We start from the raw sequence: 19,018 nt of genomic DNA on the forward strand, positions 1-19,018 counted from the left end.
CAGAGAGAGAAAGACAGAGACACACGTGCGCTTTATTACTGCCGCAAACATTTTGGCAGTGCGTGTGTGTGTGTGTGTGTGTGTGTGTGTGTGTGTGTGTGTGTGTGTGTGTGCGTATGTGTGGAGCATTTTACAGTGTCAGAGAAAGACACAGCACGGGACTTGCCGCACGGAAGTAAATTTCCGAATGAAAGCGTCTTTACCGGTCGATAACTTTACTTCAGATGGAAGCGGGCTGTCTGACAGTAGCCCTGCCGCTCGCGACATCCTTTGACATCATACAGTCGTCGCGTGCACACAGTTCCCTGTACTAAACAACTTGTCAAAGTATGTTCTGTGCACCTTCTTAGAGAACAGTCATCTTTTGTGGGCGGAGTTTGGAGGAGAGACGTGAACTGAAATGGTTGTCAGTCAGCATCAGTCAGAATTGCTTGCACTGGATGTTTTTTTTCCTCAAATCATTTTGCAATGTAGCCTATAATAATCCAACAGTTTTAGTTTATTCGTATTTTTATCTTATAGGCCTAATGTGGAATGACACACCTAATGTGGAAGTGTTTTGTTGTAGGGGTACAGAGTAACTTACATTACATTCTTTTAGCAGTCAGTTATAGGCCTAATTAATATAGGCTATTCATGAAGGGAGAGGGCTCAATTTTTTGTTTGAATTTACTTTGTTTTGCTCAATTTTATATTAAGTTGTATTGTATTTTATTGAAAAGCAAGACAAATTATAAAAAGCACATTTTGACTATTCAGTTTGTGCAATAGTGAAAAAAATAGCTTAATAAATAGAAGAAATGCAAAAAACCATGTTCGGTGTTCGGTATTATTTGGCCTTCGGCCAAGTGTTTCACATCATGTTCGGCTTCGGCCAAGAATTTTCGTTTCGGTGCATCCCTAAATTGGGCATCAAAATGAGTTTTTTCGGTAACACTTTACAGTAAGGTGCTAGATGTTAACAATTAGTTAATGCATTAGCTAAAATGAACTAACAATGAACAATACTAATAACAATTATTAGTTACTATTGTTAGTTCATGTTAATTTCAGTATTTACCAATACATTATTAAAATCCAACGTTGTCACTGTTAACATTAGTTAATACATGGACTAACATTAACAGGGATTAATAAATACTGACAAACTAAATTGTTCATTGTTAGCTAATGTTAGCTAATGCATACTACTGTTAACAAATAGCACATTATTGTAAAGTGCTACCATTTTTTCCTAATCTATTCTTTGAGTGCATCAAATCTGATGTGTATATTAAAGTCAAAACTTTAACCATAGTCTTCCCCCACTCAACTGTTATACTGTAAATGTTACTGCTTCCAAATGCATAGATACCGTATCTGTCCCCCGGATAATACTACAAATTAATAATTTAGGCAAAACTCAGAGAAAAAATCTGATCGTGATTAAACCTGAAGACAATGAAATAAACGACCAAAACCAACTCAAAGTTCGGCCTACTTAATATTAGATCACTAAATTCAAAGGCAGTTATTGTAAATGAAATGATCACAGACAACAGTTTAGATATACTTTGCCTTACCGAAACCTGGCTTAAACCAAATGATTATTACGGTCTAAATGAGTGTACCCCACCAAGCTACTGTTATATGCATGAGCCACGTCCGGTTGGTCGAGGTGGTGGTGTCGCAACAATCTTTAGAGACTTTCTTACTGTAACTCAGAGAACGGAGCATTAAATTAAATCATTTGAAGTGGTTGCGTTGAACATAATTGTTCCAAACGAAAGTAAAAAAACATTGCTTTCTTTTACATTGGCTACTGTGTATAGACCCCCTGGTCCCTACACTGATTTTCTGAAAGAGTTTGCGGACTTTTTATCGGACCTATGGGTTAACGTTGATAATGCACTAATTATCTGAGATTTTAATATCCACGTAGATAGTGCTAACGATGCATTAGCAGTGGTGTTTACAGAGCTACTACACTCTTTTGGAGTAACACAACACATCAATGGACCCACTAATCGATTTAATCATACACTAGACTTGATTATATCTCACAGAGCCGATCTAACCAATATAGATATTATACCTCAAAGAGACGATGTCACAGATCACTATCTTATAACATGTACACTGCGCACTGCAGAAATCAGCCGTTTAACTCGTTATCGACAGGGTAGAACAATTACCTCGACTACTAAAGATAGTTTCGCAAAGAGCTTGCCAGATCTGACTCCTTTAATAACCATACCAATCAATACAGAATCGCTCGATGACATGACCAGCAAATTGGGCACTATTTTCTCGAATACATTAGAAGTTGTCGCACCTATGAAGTCAAAAAAGATTAATGAGAAAAACGTAGCACCATGGTACAATAGCACCACTCGCGCCCTTAAAAGAGAAACACGTAAACTGGAGCGCAAATGGAAACAAACCCAATTAGAGGTCTTTAAAATTGCGTTGAAAGAGAGTGCAAACTGTTATAAAAAGGCACTAAAAGCAGCAAAGGCTGAGCACCTCCATAACCTCATAGAAACTAACAAAAACAATCCAAGGTTTTTATTTAGTACAGTTGCTAAATTAACAAATAAACAGGCATCACCTGACCTGGTTATTCCGCTGCACCTTGGTAGCAATGAATTCATGATTTTTTTCACGAAAACATACGACAAAATAGTAAAAACTCAACCTCCAAGTCTGTCCTATAAATTAGTACCAACCATCGCCCCAAAAGAGAGGCTACAGTGTTTTTCACCTATAAAACAGGAAGATTTAATTAAACTTATTGCAACATCTAAACCTACAACTTGCTAATTAGAACCCATACCAACTAAATTATTAAAAGAGTTATTACCCGTTGCAATTGAGCCCATTTATAACATAATCAACTCGTCAATTAATCTAGGCCATGTCCCAGGACCCTTTAAACTGGCCGTCATTAAGCCTATTATCAAGAAACCAAACTTAGACCCCAATGAACTAGGAAACTATAGACAGATTTCAAATCTCCCTTACCTGTCTAAAATACTAGAAAAAGTAGTGTCCACTCAGTTGTGCTCTTTCTTACAAAAAAATGACATACAAGAAAAATTACAGTCAGGCTTTAGACCGCATCATAGTACTGAAACTGCGCTCGTTAAAATTACAAACGACCTGCTTATAGCATCAGATAAAGGTAACATCTCACTCCTAGTCCTGCTTGACCTTAGTGCTGCGTTCGATACTGTAGACCATAAAATACTTCTAGATCACTTACACAATTACACCGGTATTCAGGGACAGGCACTGCAATGGTTCAGATCTTACTTATCAGACAGACATCAATTTGTCCATTTAAATGGGGAATCATCAAATCTAACACAAGTAAATTATGGATTACCTCAGGGATCGGTTTTAGGACCCTTGCTATTCTCCATATCAGGGTTTTTCCTGCATAGCGAAATTGGAGGCGGCCGCCTCCGTCAAATGTCGTGCTGCCTCAGGCTCTCGCCAAAATTATGTTGCGAGTCTTCACAAGAAATGCTGCGTGCATTTAACAGACTGTCATTTGTAACTGCAGTTGCGACATTACGCCACAGTGGAGGCGCTGTTTCGTTATCAGCACACTGAGGCGCTAAAAAGAGTTGCAGAACAAGAGCCAGCCTGTTTCACGGCTGTTTGTTTTGCATCCAAGTACGTTTAATTTCTTGAAACTTACTAAATTAACATGACGTACATCATTGTAATGTCTTTAGCTGTGCAGTTGGATCGTTGAATCAGCGTATACTGTACACAGCGAGTTCGCCAGTATGAACGCACATTGTGTTTAGAACGACTCACACACGAATGACTCATTTGAACCGATTCATTTAAACTATTGAACTTTTCAGTCACTAGCGAATGAGATCCTTGAATCATTTAAAATGAACCACAGAGAATGCAAGATGTGAATGAGCTTTGCTCATTTTGAAAGACTGATTAATTCAGTTGGCTATTGTGGGCTGAAAAGTTAGTTGAAATGATAAAAAAGCTTTATTTGATAAAAAAACATTTCTGTTTGGTTGAATAAAAGTAATGTTTTATATAACTTAATAATTGTCATTTTTATCTAATTTTATTACAATTTTTAATATGTCAAACTCAAAGTCACTTTGGTTAAGCCACTTAAAGGTACGGTAGGCCTACGTGTGTACAAGATCAGGATGGCACCACCTCCGCCTCATTTTGAGCCAGGAAAAACCCTGCATATACATGCTGCCCCTTGGAAACATCATTAGAAAACATGGAATTAGCTTCCACTGTTATGCAGATGTTACTCAGCTATATATCTCATCAAGACCAGATGATTCCTTCCAGCTATCCAAATTGGCAGAGTGCATCGAAGATATAAAACATTAGATGACTTGTAATTTCCTTCTTTTAAATTCTAATAAAACAGAAATATTACTTATCGGACCAAAGACACGTGAGCAGAATATTTCGGATTATAACCTGCAAGTTGAAAGCTGCACTGTTACTTCAACAAATACAGTTAAAGACCTAGGCGTTATATTAGACAGCAACCTGTCATTTAAAAATCACATCTCAAATGTCACAAAAACAGCCTTCTTCCACCTTAGAAATGTTGCCAAATTATGAAATATTTTGTGTGGCTGACGCAGAGAAGCTTATTCATGCATTTGTGACCTCAAGACTTGACTACTGTAATGCACTGCTTAGTGGTTGTCCTGCATCATCAATAAACAAACTACAGTTAGTTCAGAATGCAGCTGCCAGAATTCTAACCAGGTCCAGAAAATACGATCACACAACCCCAATGTTATCAACCCTTCACTGGTTACCCATTAAGTATCGTATTGACTTAAAGTTCTTTTAATTACTTATAAAGCCTTAAACGGTCTAGCCCCTACCTACATAACAGAGCTTCTACCACACTACAACCCATCACGCTCTCTAAGATCTCAAAACTCCAGACTTTTGATAACACCTAGAATGACTAAATCCACCAAAGGGGGCGGAGCTTTCTCATGCGTAGCACCTAAACTCTGGAATAGCCTTCCCGATACTATTCGAGGGTCAGACACACTCTCCCAATTTAAATCTAGATTAAAGACACATCTTTTCAGCCAAGGATTCACTTAATGCAAAATATGCTAAATAAACCACCAGGAGACTGCATTTATTAGATATTATTTACTAGAATAATCTTGCTTGTTCTATAAACACCATGCACTGTGCTGTGTTTTACCTTTTTTGTGTTTTTCAGTTTTTCTTATTTTCTCCTGTAAAGCTGCTTTGGAACAATGCACATTGTGAAAAGCGCTATATAAATAAAATGGAATTGAATTGAATATACAATGCATTATTAATAAAAGAGCATGAACACTACATGCTAACTGATGGCATGCCAAAAGAAAGCTGTATACGGCTAAAGTGCAGATAGAAATACAACCCTGCTTATTCAAGAACCAAGAAATACATTTAAGATTGGAATGTTATCTGTACCCACCCACACCCTCCACCAAATCTGCACAACAACCAGGATGAGGTCCAGACTGAAATGTTTGTTTGCTAGTGAAAGTGCAATGCTAATGGGGTCTTCTTGCCGACTGATATCCTTGACACCCGCATACATCACTCACAAAGCTGCGACCTGCATCCTGCCGACCATGCCAGCCTCCGGCTCACGAGGAGGGCCGTGTTGGTTGTGAGTGGGTGGATCGAGTTCCACCTGAGAGGGCAGAACGAGGCGACTCAACCACCCTGAAAATGGGGCACTTTTGCGAGTGGCAGTGCGTGACCAAAGGAGAATGTGTTTGTCTGGATGTGTTCTTTTTTTCTAACCTCCTGACTTCTTTCAGACGAATGGTTGGAGGCTGAGAGAAAGAATATTTGTAAATGGTCACCCTCTGACTGCTTTTGAGGCTGTGAAAGTGGCTTAGCAGTAGTCAAAGCAAAAACACCTCTTTGAACTCAGGCTTGTTGTGCGGCATGGCAAATGTTTAGTGCTCGAGAGAGCTGCTTTAAAGGTCTAGAAGGGGATATATAGCGGCCACTAGCAGTGAGTTTGAGAATTGCAACCAAACTCTGTCCAAACACAAAAAGATGTTGTCGGCTAAGACAGCGTGTCTTCTCATGTTGACGCAGGGAAGAGATCATGCAGGCATTAGAAAGACTGTAGAAAGAGCAATGTTTTATTCATTATATAAAATGAAGGGTCTGTGGATTTAAAGTATAAAAGAATGATTAACGTCAGGCAGGAGCTAGGACCGGCGTTAATATTACAAAGAATTTTCACCAGACGCGTAAGGACCCGCGGAACTAAGGCTTTTAGTGGAGATACTCATAAAGATCATCAAAAAATCACCCCCGAGGATGTTGCTTTGATTTGGATCAGTATGTGAGTAACATTGGTTTTTCTGTTTGTTAGAACCAAGATATGTTGTTGTTGAAATATTCGTTGCGTAACGGAGCAGTTTTGAACGTCATTGTTTATCTGGAACTAGTGTGCTGCTGTATATGCTTGTGTCGTTTTCGCTTATTTGATTCATTTGCATTATTATTTGCGTGGTCTAAGCTATGATAAAGCTAAGCATTTCATGCTTGCATTGCACAGCACGTTTGAGGGCAGAGTTAGCTAAAAGTAAATAGCAACGCTGTTAAAGGCGTTTGACCTGAGTAAGTTAGAAGACGTTTTTCCCCCTTTGTAAAGTCAGGGACAACCGGACTAACGTTACGTACTGCAGGGCAGAGGGAGAGGAAACGCGCTTTGTAGAGTTGTTTGTCCGTTCAGGGCTACTGTACAAAACATGCTGGCGCAACATGGCGAATTCAATGTATGTAGGCCCGCTCTGTATTTAGATAGAAATAGCTTATTCTAAGATAATACAAACATAGTGGTTTATTACGTAAGGTCTTTATACACCTCTGAAGAAACAGTTTTGTATATTATCTTGCATTTCTGTCAATAGATCCTCCTAAAAATCCCATATTGCTCCTTTAAGCAGAAGAGCTATACTGCGCAAGGTTCAGTGTGTTATTTTTTGGAGGATCTATTGACAGAAATGCAATATAGTATACTTAGCTATGTCTTTAGAGATGTATAAAGACCTTAATGAAGCGTTTATTACCTTAGAATGAGAATGATTTCTATCTACATACCCCGCGGGTCCCCTTGCATGGAATTCACCATGTTGTTTCTACAGTAGCTAAACAGACAACCTGCTCTACAGAGCGCGTTTCGTAAATACGTTATCTCCTTCACCATAGAAGCGAAAACGACGACGTATTAGTTCAGTGTCAGCCACCGTAGTGCTTTGAAAGGGAGGGGTGGAGTGAGTTGTTAGTTACAATTCGCAACCTCACCACAACATGGTGCTAAATTTCATACACTGGACCTTTAAATCCAAAACCACTACTTCCAAAAAGATCTAACTAATATGCACAGTGACATCAAATGGTAATTAAGGCACAAAAACTAGACAATTTCCAATAAAAAGGAATACAATTTGAAATAAATCACAAACATAATGTAAGATCATGTTGACTAACTACTTTGGCATGCCCATGTAAATTTGCATATTCATTTCAATGCCCACTATAACCGTTCTTGAATTTTGCTTCAGGGAACAAGTTAAGACCAGTGCCAAATAAAGAACAAGGAACAAAGGGAATTAATATTAGATTTTTTTTCTGCTCTACTACCCACAAGTTTTAGATGGCCAGGACATTTGTAATACACCAATATTGGCCTGGATTTGATTTTCGGAAGCCCATCCACCTCTAACTGTTCTTGGTCTGCAAAAACTATTTTAAGCTGCTGTGGCAGAGGAAAGCGAGGAATTGAAGCAGCCAGAAGTGGGATAGAACTGGATTAAACACACACAGCTCCAGGGCAGTATATGACAAGAACATGTAATTGCTTTGCACGGGGACACTGGTCTTTACATGTGGGGTGGCAAGTGTTCACTGACTTTATCTACATACTGGACTGGGACCAAAAGAGGGTGCGTAGAGGACAATGAGGAGCGTCTTACAGCATGTGCCTAATGAATTTACATATGCAATTACATCTACATCTGTTGCTGGCTGATAAAACAATTGCAGCAAAGATCAAGTGATCGCTGGTGGACAGAGTCCAAAAATGTTTTAATGTGTTCAAATGTGTCCCACATTAAAAATCTGAAATTAAAAATATAAATAAAACCTGAAAGTTTAGTATTTTGAAAATAATGAAAACAAATAAATGGTATGAACTAGGGCTGTCAACGTTAATGCATGCGAATAACTTTTTTCAGATTAAAAAATATTTAACACAATTAACGCAGCATCCGTTTGTTTTGTCATCCTTTGTCTAGGTTGCATTATATAATCACGCTCTTATTTGTGTACAGGCTTTTAAACCACTTAAGCGTGGTATAAATTATTATAATGTAAAACTAAGTATATTTTAAAACATTAATGTTATATGCGATTAATCAGATTCATTTTTTTAATCAATTTACAGCACTAGTATGAACGCTAATAAAAAAATGTGTACAATTCTGCAAGTGAAATTTTTTTACAACCCTTCCAATCAGGAACACTATTGCCCGGTTTCGTAGACAATCCTTAAAACTAGTCCCAGACTAAGATGAATGTTTGAGCTGTCTTAACTGAAATAACTCGCCCTGAAACATCTTAAAATGTGTCACTGGCAACGTTTTGGCAAAAGATGCACACCAGCGAAGTTTTTTCTAAAGCATTTTTCTAAAAGCAACTTAAATATTCCCTTTAACTAAGGCCTAGTCCTGGCTTAAGCAAAGAATCGTGTCTGTGAAACCAGGCTTATATATATTTCACATAGGTTTTTACATTTCTCACTGATAGCACATCTACCCTTCACAGGTATTACAAACTTTTAACCTTATTGATCGTGTTTAATGAATATTTCCAATAAATCTGGTGTTATGAGGTTACCTTATAACAGATGAAACCAGCTATAACTTGTTTTGGTTGTAAAAAAAGAAATTACTTATTATTAAGTTATGAAGGCTGTAACACTACAAAAAAGATCTGTATGGTCTTTATCCCTTATTGATCAGAATCTTATGATCTACAAATCACTAATTTATAAAATCCTGCTATTTGTGGTCATTTTCCTCTTTGCTTCGCAAGTGCTCTTGGTGATACATTTGTAGCTCTGTCTATCCTCTTAAATCTCTTTAAATGCTTTTTCAACCTAACTGACATCTTATTTCCTTCTTAATGAAAACACGCTATTCTATTGAAAGAGGCCTGAATTTCACTCCTGTTTTGCTTTGCAGTGATGTCACAGAGTAATGCTCATTTCATCTTTGAATGCAGAACAGACAGATCCATTGTGTTGCGTTTTCGTTTCAAAATTACTTCAGATGGTGATAATCATTCAATTGCAGAGGGACCCAAAATATCAAACCGCCACAACTGCAGTATTATTCAACACGTAGGCCGGGCTATCCTGCGCTCATTGCGTATCTACCCATGAATAATGCATTCGGCAAAACACGACACTCAGTAAAACATAACAACCATCTCAGGGTATTTGTTATTGTGGTGTTATAATAGAATCATGTTGCCATAGTCCATACATTTATCAAAAGCAACTGAATATTCAACTTCTAGTTTTGAAGTAGTACAGAGGATTTCAATATAAGCGGTATAAATCAATTATGTTCAATAATAAAATTCTATATGTTTCTCTGTACAGCTTGTAGATTCTTCATCCTTCTAAATCATCAACAGAGCGTTATTATTCAGAGTCTTATGAGATTACCCCTGAAGTTCTGCCATGACACAGAAAATACGCCAACGTTTAGCTTCATCATTTTGCATTTCATGGACAGTCATACTCGTGTGCAGAAAAGCAGATCAATTACGGATCTGATATCACAGCTGCGTACATGAGGGCATTTTATCTGCTTTATCTTCCTTATTCTCAAATCAAAATACAGCAGGCTGAGGAGGACAAATAGTATCTCACCTAACAAACCTGTATTTATATACAAGTATTCTCCTGCCAAGGATCAGCATCCTTGAAAAAAGAAAAAATACAGTATTCACGTTGTTTGATCACATCCGATTCAGAATGATCTAAAACATAAATTGTTCAAAGGACCAAAGTGCAACACAGATAAAAGGAAAAAAGGGAAAAGACAAAAAAATAGGAAAATAAATAAACTGTATGTTTTACATATACTGTACATACATATGTTATATATGTATGTTTTACATACATATACTGTATGTTTAAAAAAAATGCACTAAAATGAAAGAATGGCCATACCAAGACATCAATAATCTAATATTGTATTTCCAGGTCTGCTGACTCTCACCTTTACATAGAAGATGAAATATAAACTGAGGATAAATAACACAAAAGCAGCAAAATCTTACTGGCTATAATTCCAACAAAAAGAGTAAAACAAAACCTGGAGCGTCAGAACAGCTGCAGCACCCAGAAAGAGATTCAACATGAGTGACAGGAGATTTCTGAACCCGGCGTCAAGCTCTTGTGAGACGGCCGATTATTTTCAAAAGCCTGGCTGCCAAGACGGCCGTTCTCTGGTAGGGATGCAAATTTCATTTGTTTCTCCTTGATCAAGCATCAGTTGGGAATAAACATTAATTTGTAGAGCAGAGGGAGGAGGAAAGCACGGGTCTAAGATTGGGAGTGTAATTTTCTTGTTTAATGTACCGTGTGCAAAAAATAAGATCTTATGCGTTTCTCTAGAATTGTAATTAAGGGACGATGGAAAGGCGGCAAATTATCTACACCATCAGAATGGGAGCGTTTAATAACTCGGGGGTTTTTTATATCTTCTCTCATTTTGGTGACCCTCTCACAAGTCAAAGAGTTAGAGAAATAAAGCAAAAGAAAATGATCTGAATCAGCTTAATCAAAAGCGGAACGCCAAAGATTTGCTACCAACACTTGAAACTTGACAGCCAAGAAATCACTTGGGACGTCTGCTTGTGGAAAACAAGGACAGTGTGAAGAAGTGTGAGCTGAAGTTGAAGAGTTACCTTGTCTGCGTCGACCTTCCCTCGGATGAACTCTGACCTCCAGAACTGTAGGGCTTGCTCCAGAGTAAGACCAATGCCCTTGAGGAAGAGGCCGTACTGCATACGTCCACCGTGGCGGAGGTGATGGCTCTCTCTTAGGGCCTTGTGTAGGTGCCTCTTACACAGAGGAAAAGACTTAGCAGCGAGCTGATGAAAGACAGAGAGAGAGAGAGAGAGAGTGAATGATTGTGTGTCTGTACGCATTTAAAACCGACATGCAGATTCAAATCAGTTATCGAGTTCAAAAGTCCTTGTTGCATCGCAAAGGCTTTTAATTACAAAACAATTCCATGCCTCCATTAATGTGTCTAAATAAAAGCAAAAATTGAAGGACAAAATTTGCATGTGCTGATGAGACACTTAATTGGAACAGCAATCGCCCGAGATGGCATACACGCACACACACGCGCACACACACACACGCGCACGCACACACGCACACAGCAGTTCAGTCCACAGAAAGCTCTGCTCCCTAGAAACATCTGCACACATCCATTTCAACCACCAAAGTAGGACATGTCCTAGTAACTTGAGAATTCAGTAAAAGAAAAACTTTTGCATGAGCCCAAGTCACATTCGGTGCCTAATATAAATGAAGCGCTCAAGTTCAAACTCCTGAGACCATACAAATATTCAGTTCGACTCGATCTCAGGTGTCACAGAGGATTTGTTACAAGCTGTTTGACTTCAAAAGCTGCATAATTTATTGGTGAGCATCACTGCGCAGATGTGTCAATAATGTCAATACTTACTGCATCAATCTGCTCCAGGGAAATTTTCCCGATGTTCTTCTGAATGCTGTAGTCCTGGCCCACGTACGCATGACTACAACAAAGGGAACAAATGAGAATAAACCACATTTTTGGGTTATCTTCTTTATGAAAAGCCTTGTGACCTAACAGGTCTTTCCATGTGCTCCCACAAATAAAAAATATTTATGTCTCATACTTTGTCCCAACAAGATGTGACATAACACAGCAACAACTGGTAATATCTTTCTTTTTAGTGTTCTATAAATTTGGGGTTTTGTCCCAAGTAACTTCGGCTACACGCACGACAATATTTTGTCAAACACTTTATTTTTATTTCATTTTATTGAGTACATCTTGCTGCATGTAGCTGCGTATTAAACATAAAATGTGTACTGGATGGATTTAAATGTGTCATATAATGGACTAAAGTTCAACAGAAGCACTATCCGTTACACAGTTTCTCTGTTTGACACTCAAAAATACCACACTGACATTAGGGAAAATCATTATAAAGGCAAATACTACACAACATTTGCCTTTTTATGAGACATCCGACTCATAACAGAAAGAGACTCGAGGAGAGCAACAGACTTTTGGTCCGGTCCTGGCAGACACTGCATCGTCCACGGAGGCTGTGTGTGATGTTATGAGTAATTAAAACATTGCCAGGCCCCGCTCTTCCTTTCCTCTGCATCTGTAGCCTGGGACATTCCCTCACTGTTCGGGGTCCACATTGGCCCTTTGTACCCTCTTATCTGGCCAGTCCAGCGATAACAAAAGAGAGAGAGGGAGACTTCCATCCAATCATTTGCCGCCACAACCGCCGCCTCTAAAGACACATCCAATTAAAGCGCGCTCATTCACAGTCCATCAAAAAGCAAATGAATTGACTGCTGGGAATGCTGCCATTGTTCCCCTTCATTGGAAGCAAGTGGATGTACTCGATTGCCTGTGTGTGCGCTGGCCAATGACGGAGAGGCAGGCTGTAATTTACAGCGGTATCCCTGCTGGGCTGCATCCTAAAAAGCAAAGCTAGAGTCGGACACGGAGGACCCTCGTGCATCATAATGCTACCATGCTCGGGCCATTAATGGAAGAAATTAAATGACAGACTGTTGGAGATAAAGAAAAGCATGCTGGTTGGCCTTGAGTGGACTAGTCGCTCTGTCCTCAGCAGGCCAAGAACATGGCAAAACAACCAAACAGGACTATTGCGGGCATGTGGCGAGACAAAGATTTCTTTAAAGAAAAGCCACTTGTGGATGTGGGTTGGTAATCTTAACAACAGTGTGTGCGGCAGATCTATATTTATTCCGACTTTATCTTTATTTATAACTGCACCACAATAGAATAATAAAGAATGTAGTTTTACAGCAGATGACAATTTCTCCAATGATGTCATGTCAATTACCTGAGGTGGTTCAGAAGAGGCTGGAGTCGTTCATCAGACTGCACCGCTGGCAGTGATCTTGCTGTCATCTACATAAAAAAGGAAGAGAAATCATTAGCGAGGATCAGAGGCTAAAGTCATTTTTAAAACGGTCCAATAAAGACAAATCAAAAAGGTCAGTAACAGGTCCCTATGAACTATGAATTCATCAGAAGAGCATAATATACCATTCGTCTTTTCCTTAAGGCAAAATGTACCCACTGAACCAAAAACACACTTATCGATAGATACACACAAACCGTAATATTATTCATAAACCAATAGAGAGCACAACAGCAAAGTCAAATTGTAAGCCTTTACCAGGTTATCAGTAAAAATATATTTTATCAAAAACGGTCTGATTTATTAGTAATACACAAGAAAATGTTCTTAGGCAAAATACAAAAAGTTACTAATACTAATATAGTATTATATAGAATACATACTTGTCTTTCATCCATTAAACTATATCTTCGGAGCGAAAATTTGTAAGGGATAGTTTGCCCAAAAATGAAAATTCTGTCATCATTTACTCAACCTCTTTCTTCAGCAGAACACAAATGAAGATATTTTGAAGAATGTTGGTAACAGTCGGTACCCATTCACTTCCATTGGTTTTGTGTCCATACAATGTGAATGGGTTCAGTTACCAACATTCTTTAAAAAAAATTGTGTTCTGCAGAAAAAAGAAAGTTATGCAGGTTTGAAATGATAAGAGGGCGAGTAAACGAGGACAGAATTCATCCTTTTTGGGTGAACTATTCCTTTAAAACACAGGTTTTACGCACACACATGGTTAGTGAAGGAGACCCAGCCCTCTTAAATATCTCTACACAAGAACATAAATCTACTTTGTCGCTGGAGTGGCAGGACATCTGTTAACTGAAGCAAAACAGAGACAATGATGAAGAGACGTGGAGGTCCGAGGATGATCAAGCTATAGAAGTGGCGACAAACTGCAATGTAGGCAGCACACTTTCCAGTCCAATGACCAATGATACACAGTCTTTAAAAAACAAGCTTTATTCCACTAAACATTACTGTCTTCATAATGTATAAACTATCAATCACATCTTTTATCTGCACAAAACGTTTTGTTATATGATGGAACGTTAGATGTGTTATGTATTATAAATATTTTCTGACATACCTTTATCAGAGACCGGCATGAGCTCAGCGGTGTGGAAAAGTAAGTAACAAAAATCCCCAAAACCTGAGATAACCGCCCAGCACGTCTTTGTCAGACGGGAAGCAGCTTTCAATTTCATGGTCATTTAATGAAACAGTCCCAGTAATGTCTCCTATCTGTCCTCCATGCCCATAGAGAAGCCATTAAGGAAACACACATCAGCCACAACGGCTCACTAACGGCACTGAGAATGAGGAAGAGTGATTATTCCACAACAGCCGTGTTGGTGATCCAGATAATTGGCAGGAAATGGGAGTGAGAGGCAGGAAAGTGGCCTAGTGGGCCGCTGTGCCGAGGGTCAGTGTACGGCGCGGTGAAGAGCCAGCGGAGAGATGAGGAACACCACACAGGTGGCCTTGAGCCAGGCCAATTCTGTCCATTCATGAGCATGACAATCACTTTCAGCTGAGTCTGTCAGGTATACAGAAACGCCGATAAGGATGGTGGATGAGAGCCTGATCTGATTTTCACAAGGTCAAACCTATCACTTACATTCTCAGCATATCTCTTATAAAACTGGAAAATGTAAAAGACTCGTTCAAGGGGTTATAGGGGTGTGAATTAACAGGCAGCTGATGATTCTGTATTATATCGATATCTGGGTCCCAGATATCGATATAACATTATTGTCTATCCCTAGTGTGTATTTATCCAAAACTGTAATATATCACAATCTTTTATATGCTTGTTTATATTTCATCTGCGTTGTAGCTTCAGTGTATAGCTCAATTATATTATTTCCTTGTTCAGAGTTAAATTTTGTATGAAATGAAATAATTGTGTGTACACAGTACAGAAGCTACAGACATGCATAACATCACACAATAGTCTGAAATATTTTGCTCACATAGATAGGGGTGGAAGAAAAAAATATAAATATACATCTACGATTACAGATTCACATTCTTCCTCAAGCTACACACAACATGATACACAAAAAAAACCAAGATAATAGCAACAATTTTCTTTTCACCTCAACATCAACACAAATATTAAAACGGTAGTTCACGCAAAATTAAATTCTTTCTTCATTTACACACCTCACGTCATTCCTACGTAACCTGTGTGATTTCCTGGATATATTTTAAAGAGCACTGGTAGCCAAACAACATTGGCCCCCATTGACTTCCGTTGTATGGACACAAAACCACAGAGAGACGTTTCTCAAAATATCTTCTTTTGTGTTCAACAGACGAAAGAGTCATATACGGGTTTTAAACGACATGAGGGTAAAAAAGATGACAAAATTTGTATTTTGGGGTGAACTTTCCCTTTAAATCTGTAAAGCAAATGAACAGATATGACTAATATGTGATTGATGAACATGCTCAGTACTATCAAAAACAGTCAGATGCATTAATAGTACATTTATGCACCACTAAACATATGCTTTCCCCCCTTCCATTTGCATTAAATATGTGCCATTTGTTACAGTGTTGCTTTACTTGATAAAGCCATCATTCTATGACAAAAGGAAAAAATGTTTAAAACATTCTTGCATGGAGAGATAATGATAGCATGTTCATCTTCTTTGATGGGAATTTTTAACAGCAATTACAATAAAACCAAAAACCGAGAAAAATGCAACGTCTTAATTCACGTCTGTACCATTAAAACGAGAAGCTAATTTGTTCATTTCCTAATTTCCCAATTTGTTGCTTGCTTGACTACAGTACAGCAATTCAAAAGCACAATGTGCACATCAACAAATTAAACACTCTTTGTGGAAAATGTGGTGAGATTCCCTTCTTAACTGATTATCATATTGGTTTCTTAAGACGCATTACTAGGGAACAGATGTCACAATAAAACGTGCTGGCGTAGAGAAACAAGGCTCAATTTGGAAAGACAGCTCCCCCATCAGGTCACAACAGGTAATGCAAGAACATCCTTACACTTCTGTTTTACAAACACTCCACAAGTTCTTTCATAAAAAAACGCAGTGTATCTCCAAACTTTCTGTTTATGTCTGGATACAACAACATTCTCAGCTGACAGGTTACAGTGACAGAAAATAACACAATCGAACGTGCCAACTTTAAGCTTCGAGCTTGATGTGAAAATGAATTTGCTCTTTGCCGCTTATCTGTCTGAAGTGAAACAGCTGAAGCAAAGCAATGACTCTATAAGCACATCTATATTCCAACATACTGCAGCGCATTTGCACAATGTCAAAGCCAGCAGAAACCAAACAAAACACATATTGTTTATAGTAGGCATGCCAAAATCACTGGTGCTTCACTACCAAGTACATGTTTTAAAAAAAAACAAAAAAACATAAGCAGCAATTCTAGTTTTCTATGGCATCAACAGTCCAGAGTGTCAGATTGTGGCCAAACACTTAAAGGAATAGTTTACCTTAAAAATTAAAATTCTGTCATCGTTTACGTTGTCTTTTTAAACCTGTGTGTATATTTTGAAAAATGTTGGTAACCAAAAACCGTTGGTCCCCATTGACTTCTATTGTATGGACAAAAAACCAATGCAACAGTTTTCTGTTACCAACATTTTTTCTTTTGTGTTATGCAGAAGACAGAACGTCATACAGGTTTGAAATGAGAAGAGGTCAGGGTGTGTAAATAATGACAGAATTGTCATCTTGAATGTGAACTTAGCGGTCTATCTGCACTTCTTCAACAAAATGTTTCTCTTGGAAAGGTAATATAATAATATTATACATAAGTTATAAATATGAAGACTATTACGCAAACCGTTGTGAAGTTATGCACATAGCCCGGACCCAATCTAAATTGTTCACAGTTTGATTTTATCGTTTTGTTGGTTTTTGTTCTATTGTCTGACATTTTATTTTTTATTACTGACCAATTACTTTTCTTGAATTGCTTTTCTTGAATGACTTTTTCCTGAAAAAGTCACAGTGTTTAAAAGCATTGTGCCTTGATACTGAATTTCGCTGATACTGACTTACAAAAAGCCTACAAGCTCAGCTTTTTGAAAGGAAAGCGAGCCTTCTCTCAACATGCAGTATATGTCCGCCTGACTCAGTGGCTGGCGATGGAAAACATGTGAAATCGTCCAGACAGGACAAGCTAATGAGCAGACAAGTCCAGATGGCAATTCAACTGTGATGAAGCACACAAGACGTAATTGAGAGTCATACTCGTCAGGGACTTTAACTCCTGGATAGCTCTCTCGCACACTGCTAGAGGCTATGGAAAATGGCGAGAAGACGATCCGGCTAATTGGCATCATTGAGGTCCTACGGAGGCTTGCTTGACTCGGAGGAGGAGCTAGGCACTCTGGATTTCGCTTGTTAGCAGAAGTGCCAACAGCTTAGGCAATCTCTATGCCCTCGGCTATGTGTTCAGAAAGGAAGACTAGCGATCTTTAATGGACTGGAAAGGTACAGTCAAACACACAAGGGGCTAACCCGACAGGTCCAGCTCATATGAATATGTCACATCTGTTGTGATGAACGTAGGAGCTGATGCTCAAATTCGCCACAGCTTGCATTAGAATTCGCACTTTCAAATTAAACTTTGCTTCGGGTTTAAAGGGGAGCATTTGGACGACTGCCATTTCATGCAATTTCATAAGCAGCTTAGAACAGTACACCACAGAGGAAAAACTCTGAGCATCCCTTATGAAAGAATCACATGGGTTACCACATGAGGAAATGGCTTAATTTTAGAGTTCCGAGAGTTTGTAAAGTCTTTATGCGGCACAGTGAAAAAGTTCAAAGAGCGGAAGACCTTGAAGGGGTCAGTGATGATACAAACCCCTTCTGCGCCAATAATCCCGTGGTTCTGAAAACCCATAAACCAGCAAACAAAATGATGTTAAAATGAACAAGCGGGCTCCTCCGTTCAAGCCGCAAGCCACTTACATGCTGAACAACCACGCACCGAGCTTTAAATGTTTGGATTCGATGATAACATATTGAGCAGACCTTTCCACGTGTCACTGAAGATGGATCAGTGTAAAGCCGTAAATCAGAAAGCCCACTGTTGCCTTCATAAATCCCCAGATAGGCCATATTGAGTGCTGGATTAGCATAGTCTGGAACGAGGTTGCAAAAGTCATCTCCTCTTTGTTGCTGGAGACATCAGCGTCGTGATAAGCAATCAGCAATAGCGAAACCAACAAGATTAACTGGAACCACTGAGGGGAATCTGTCCGACAAAGATACACAGATGGAGTTTATGTGTCAAGACAGATAGCAGGCAGGTTGGAAGAATCTTTCAAAATAAATCAAACCGATTATGTGTGCATTGCATGCATGCATACATGTTGCAGTGTACGTTTAGTTCGAAACAGGAGCATTCCCAACTGCAAGCCTTTTCTTTTTATATTGTGTTAATAGTCATAACTGCATAATCTAGTTTATTAGCTCATCTTTATTACAAATACAAAGAGTAATATTTGCTAGGAAAAACCATTATAACATTTTTCAGCTCCATTTAAAGAGTCCGAGTTGACACAAAACATGTTTTATATGATAAATACCATGTTTCTCCACAATTTATGTTGTTAACTTCAAATATTGTTTTGAAATATTGTAATGCTTTGGGATAAAGTAATGAAAAACAACCCTTGTTTACTCTACTGTAAACACATATTTGGGATTAAGACTACAAA

General features: G+C 38.5%; 1 protein-coding gene across 1 annotated transcript in view; it reads right to left on the bottom strand.

The window, feature by feature from the left end:
• Positions 1 to 19,018, bottom strand: part of prim2 (DNA primase subunit 2) — a 60,521-nt gene that overhangs the window by 21,349 nt on the left and 20,154 nt on the right. Inside the window, exons 8-10 of the mRNA XM_057342891.1 lie at positions 13,213 to 13,280; positions 11,802 to 11,874; positions 11,011 to 11,196 (exon numbers count right to left, since the gene is read on the bottom strand). Coding sequence (XP_057198874.1) covers positions 11,011 to 11,196; positions 11,802 to 11,874; positions 13,213 to 13,280 — 327 coding nt within the window. The remainder of the gene's footprint in view (positions 1 to 11,010; positions 11,197 to 11,801; positions 11,875 to 13,212; positions 13,281 to 19,018) is intronic.

The sequence above is a fragment of the Triplophysa rosa genome, linkage group LG9 (assembly GCF_024868665.1).
Source record: "Triplophysa rosa linkage group LG9, Trosa_1v2, whole genome shotgun sequence".
NCBI classification, from domain to species: domain Eukaryota; kingdom Metazoa; phylum Chordata; class Actinopteri; order Cypriniformes; family Nemacheilidae; genus Triplophysa; species Triplophysa rosa.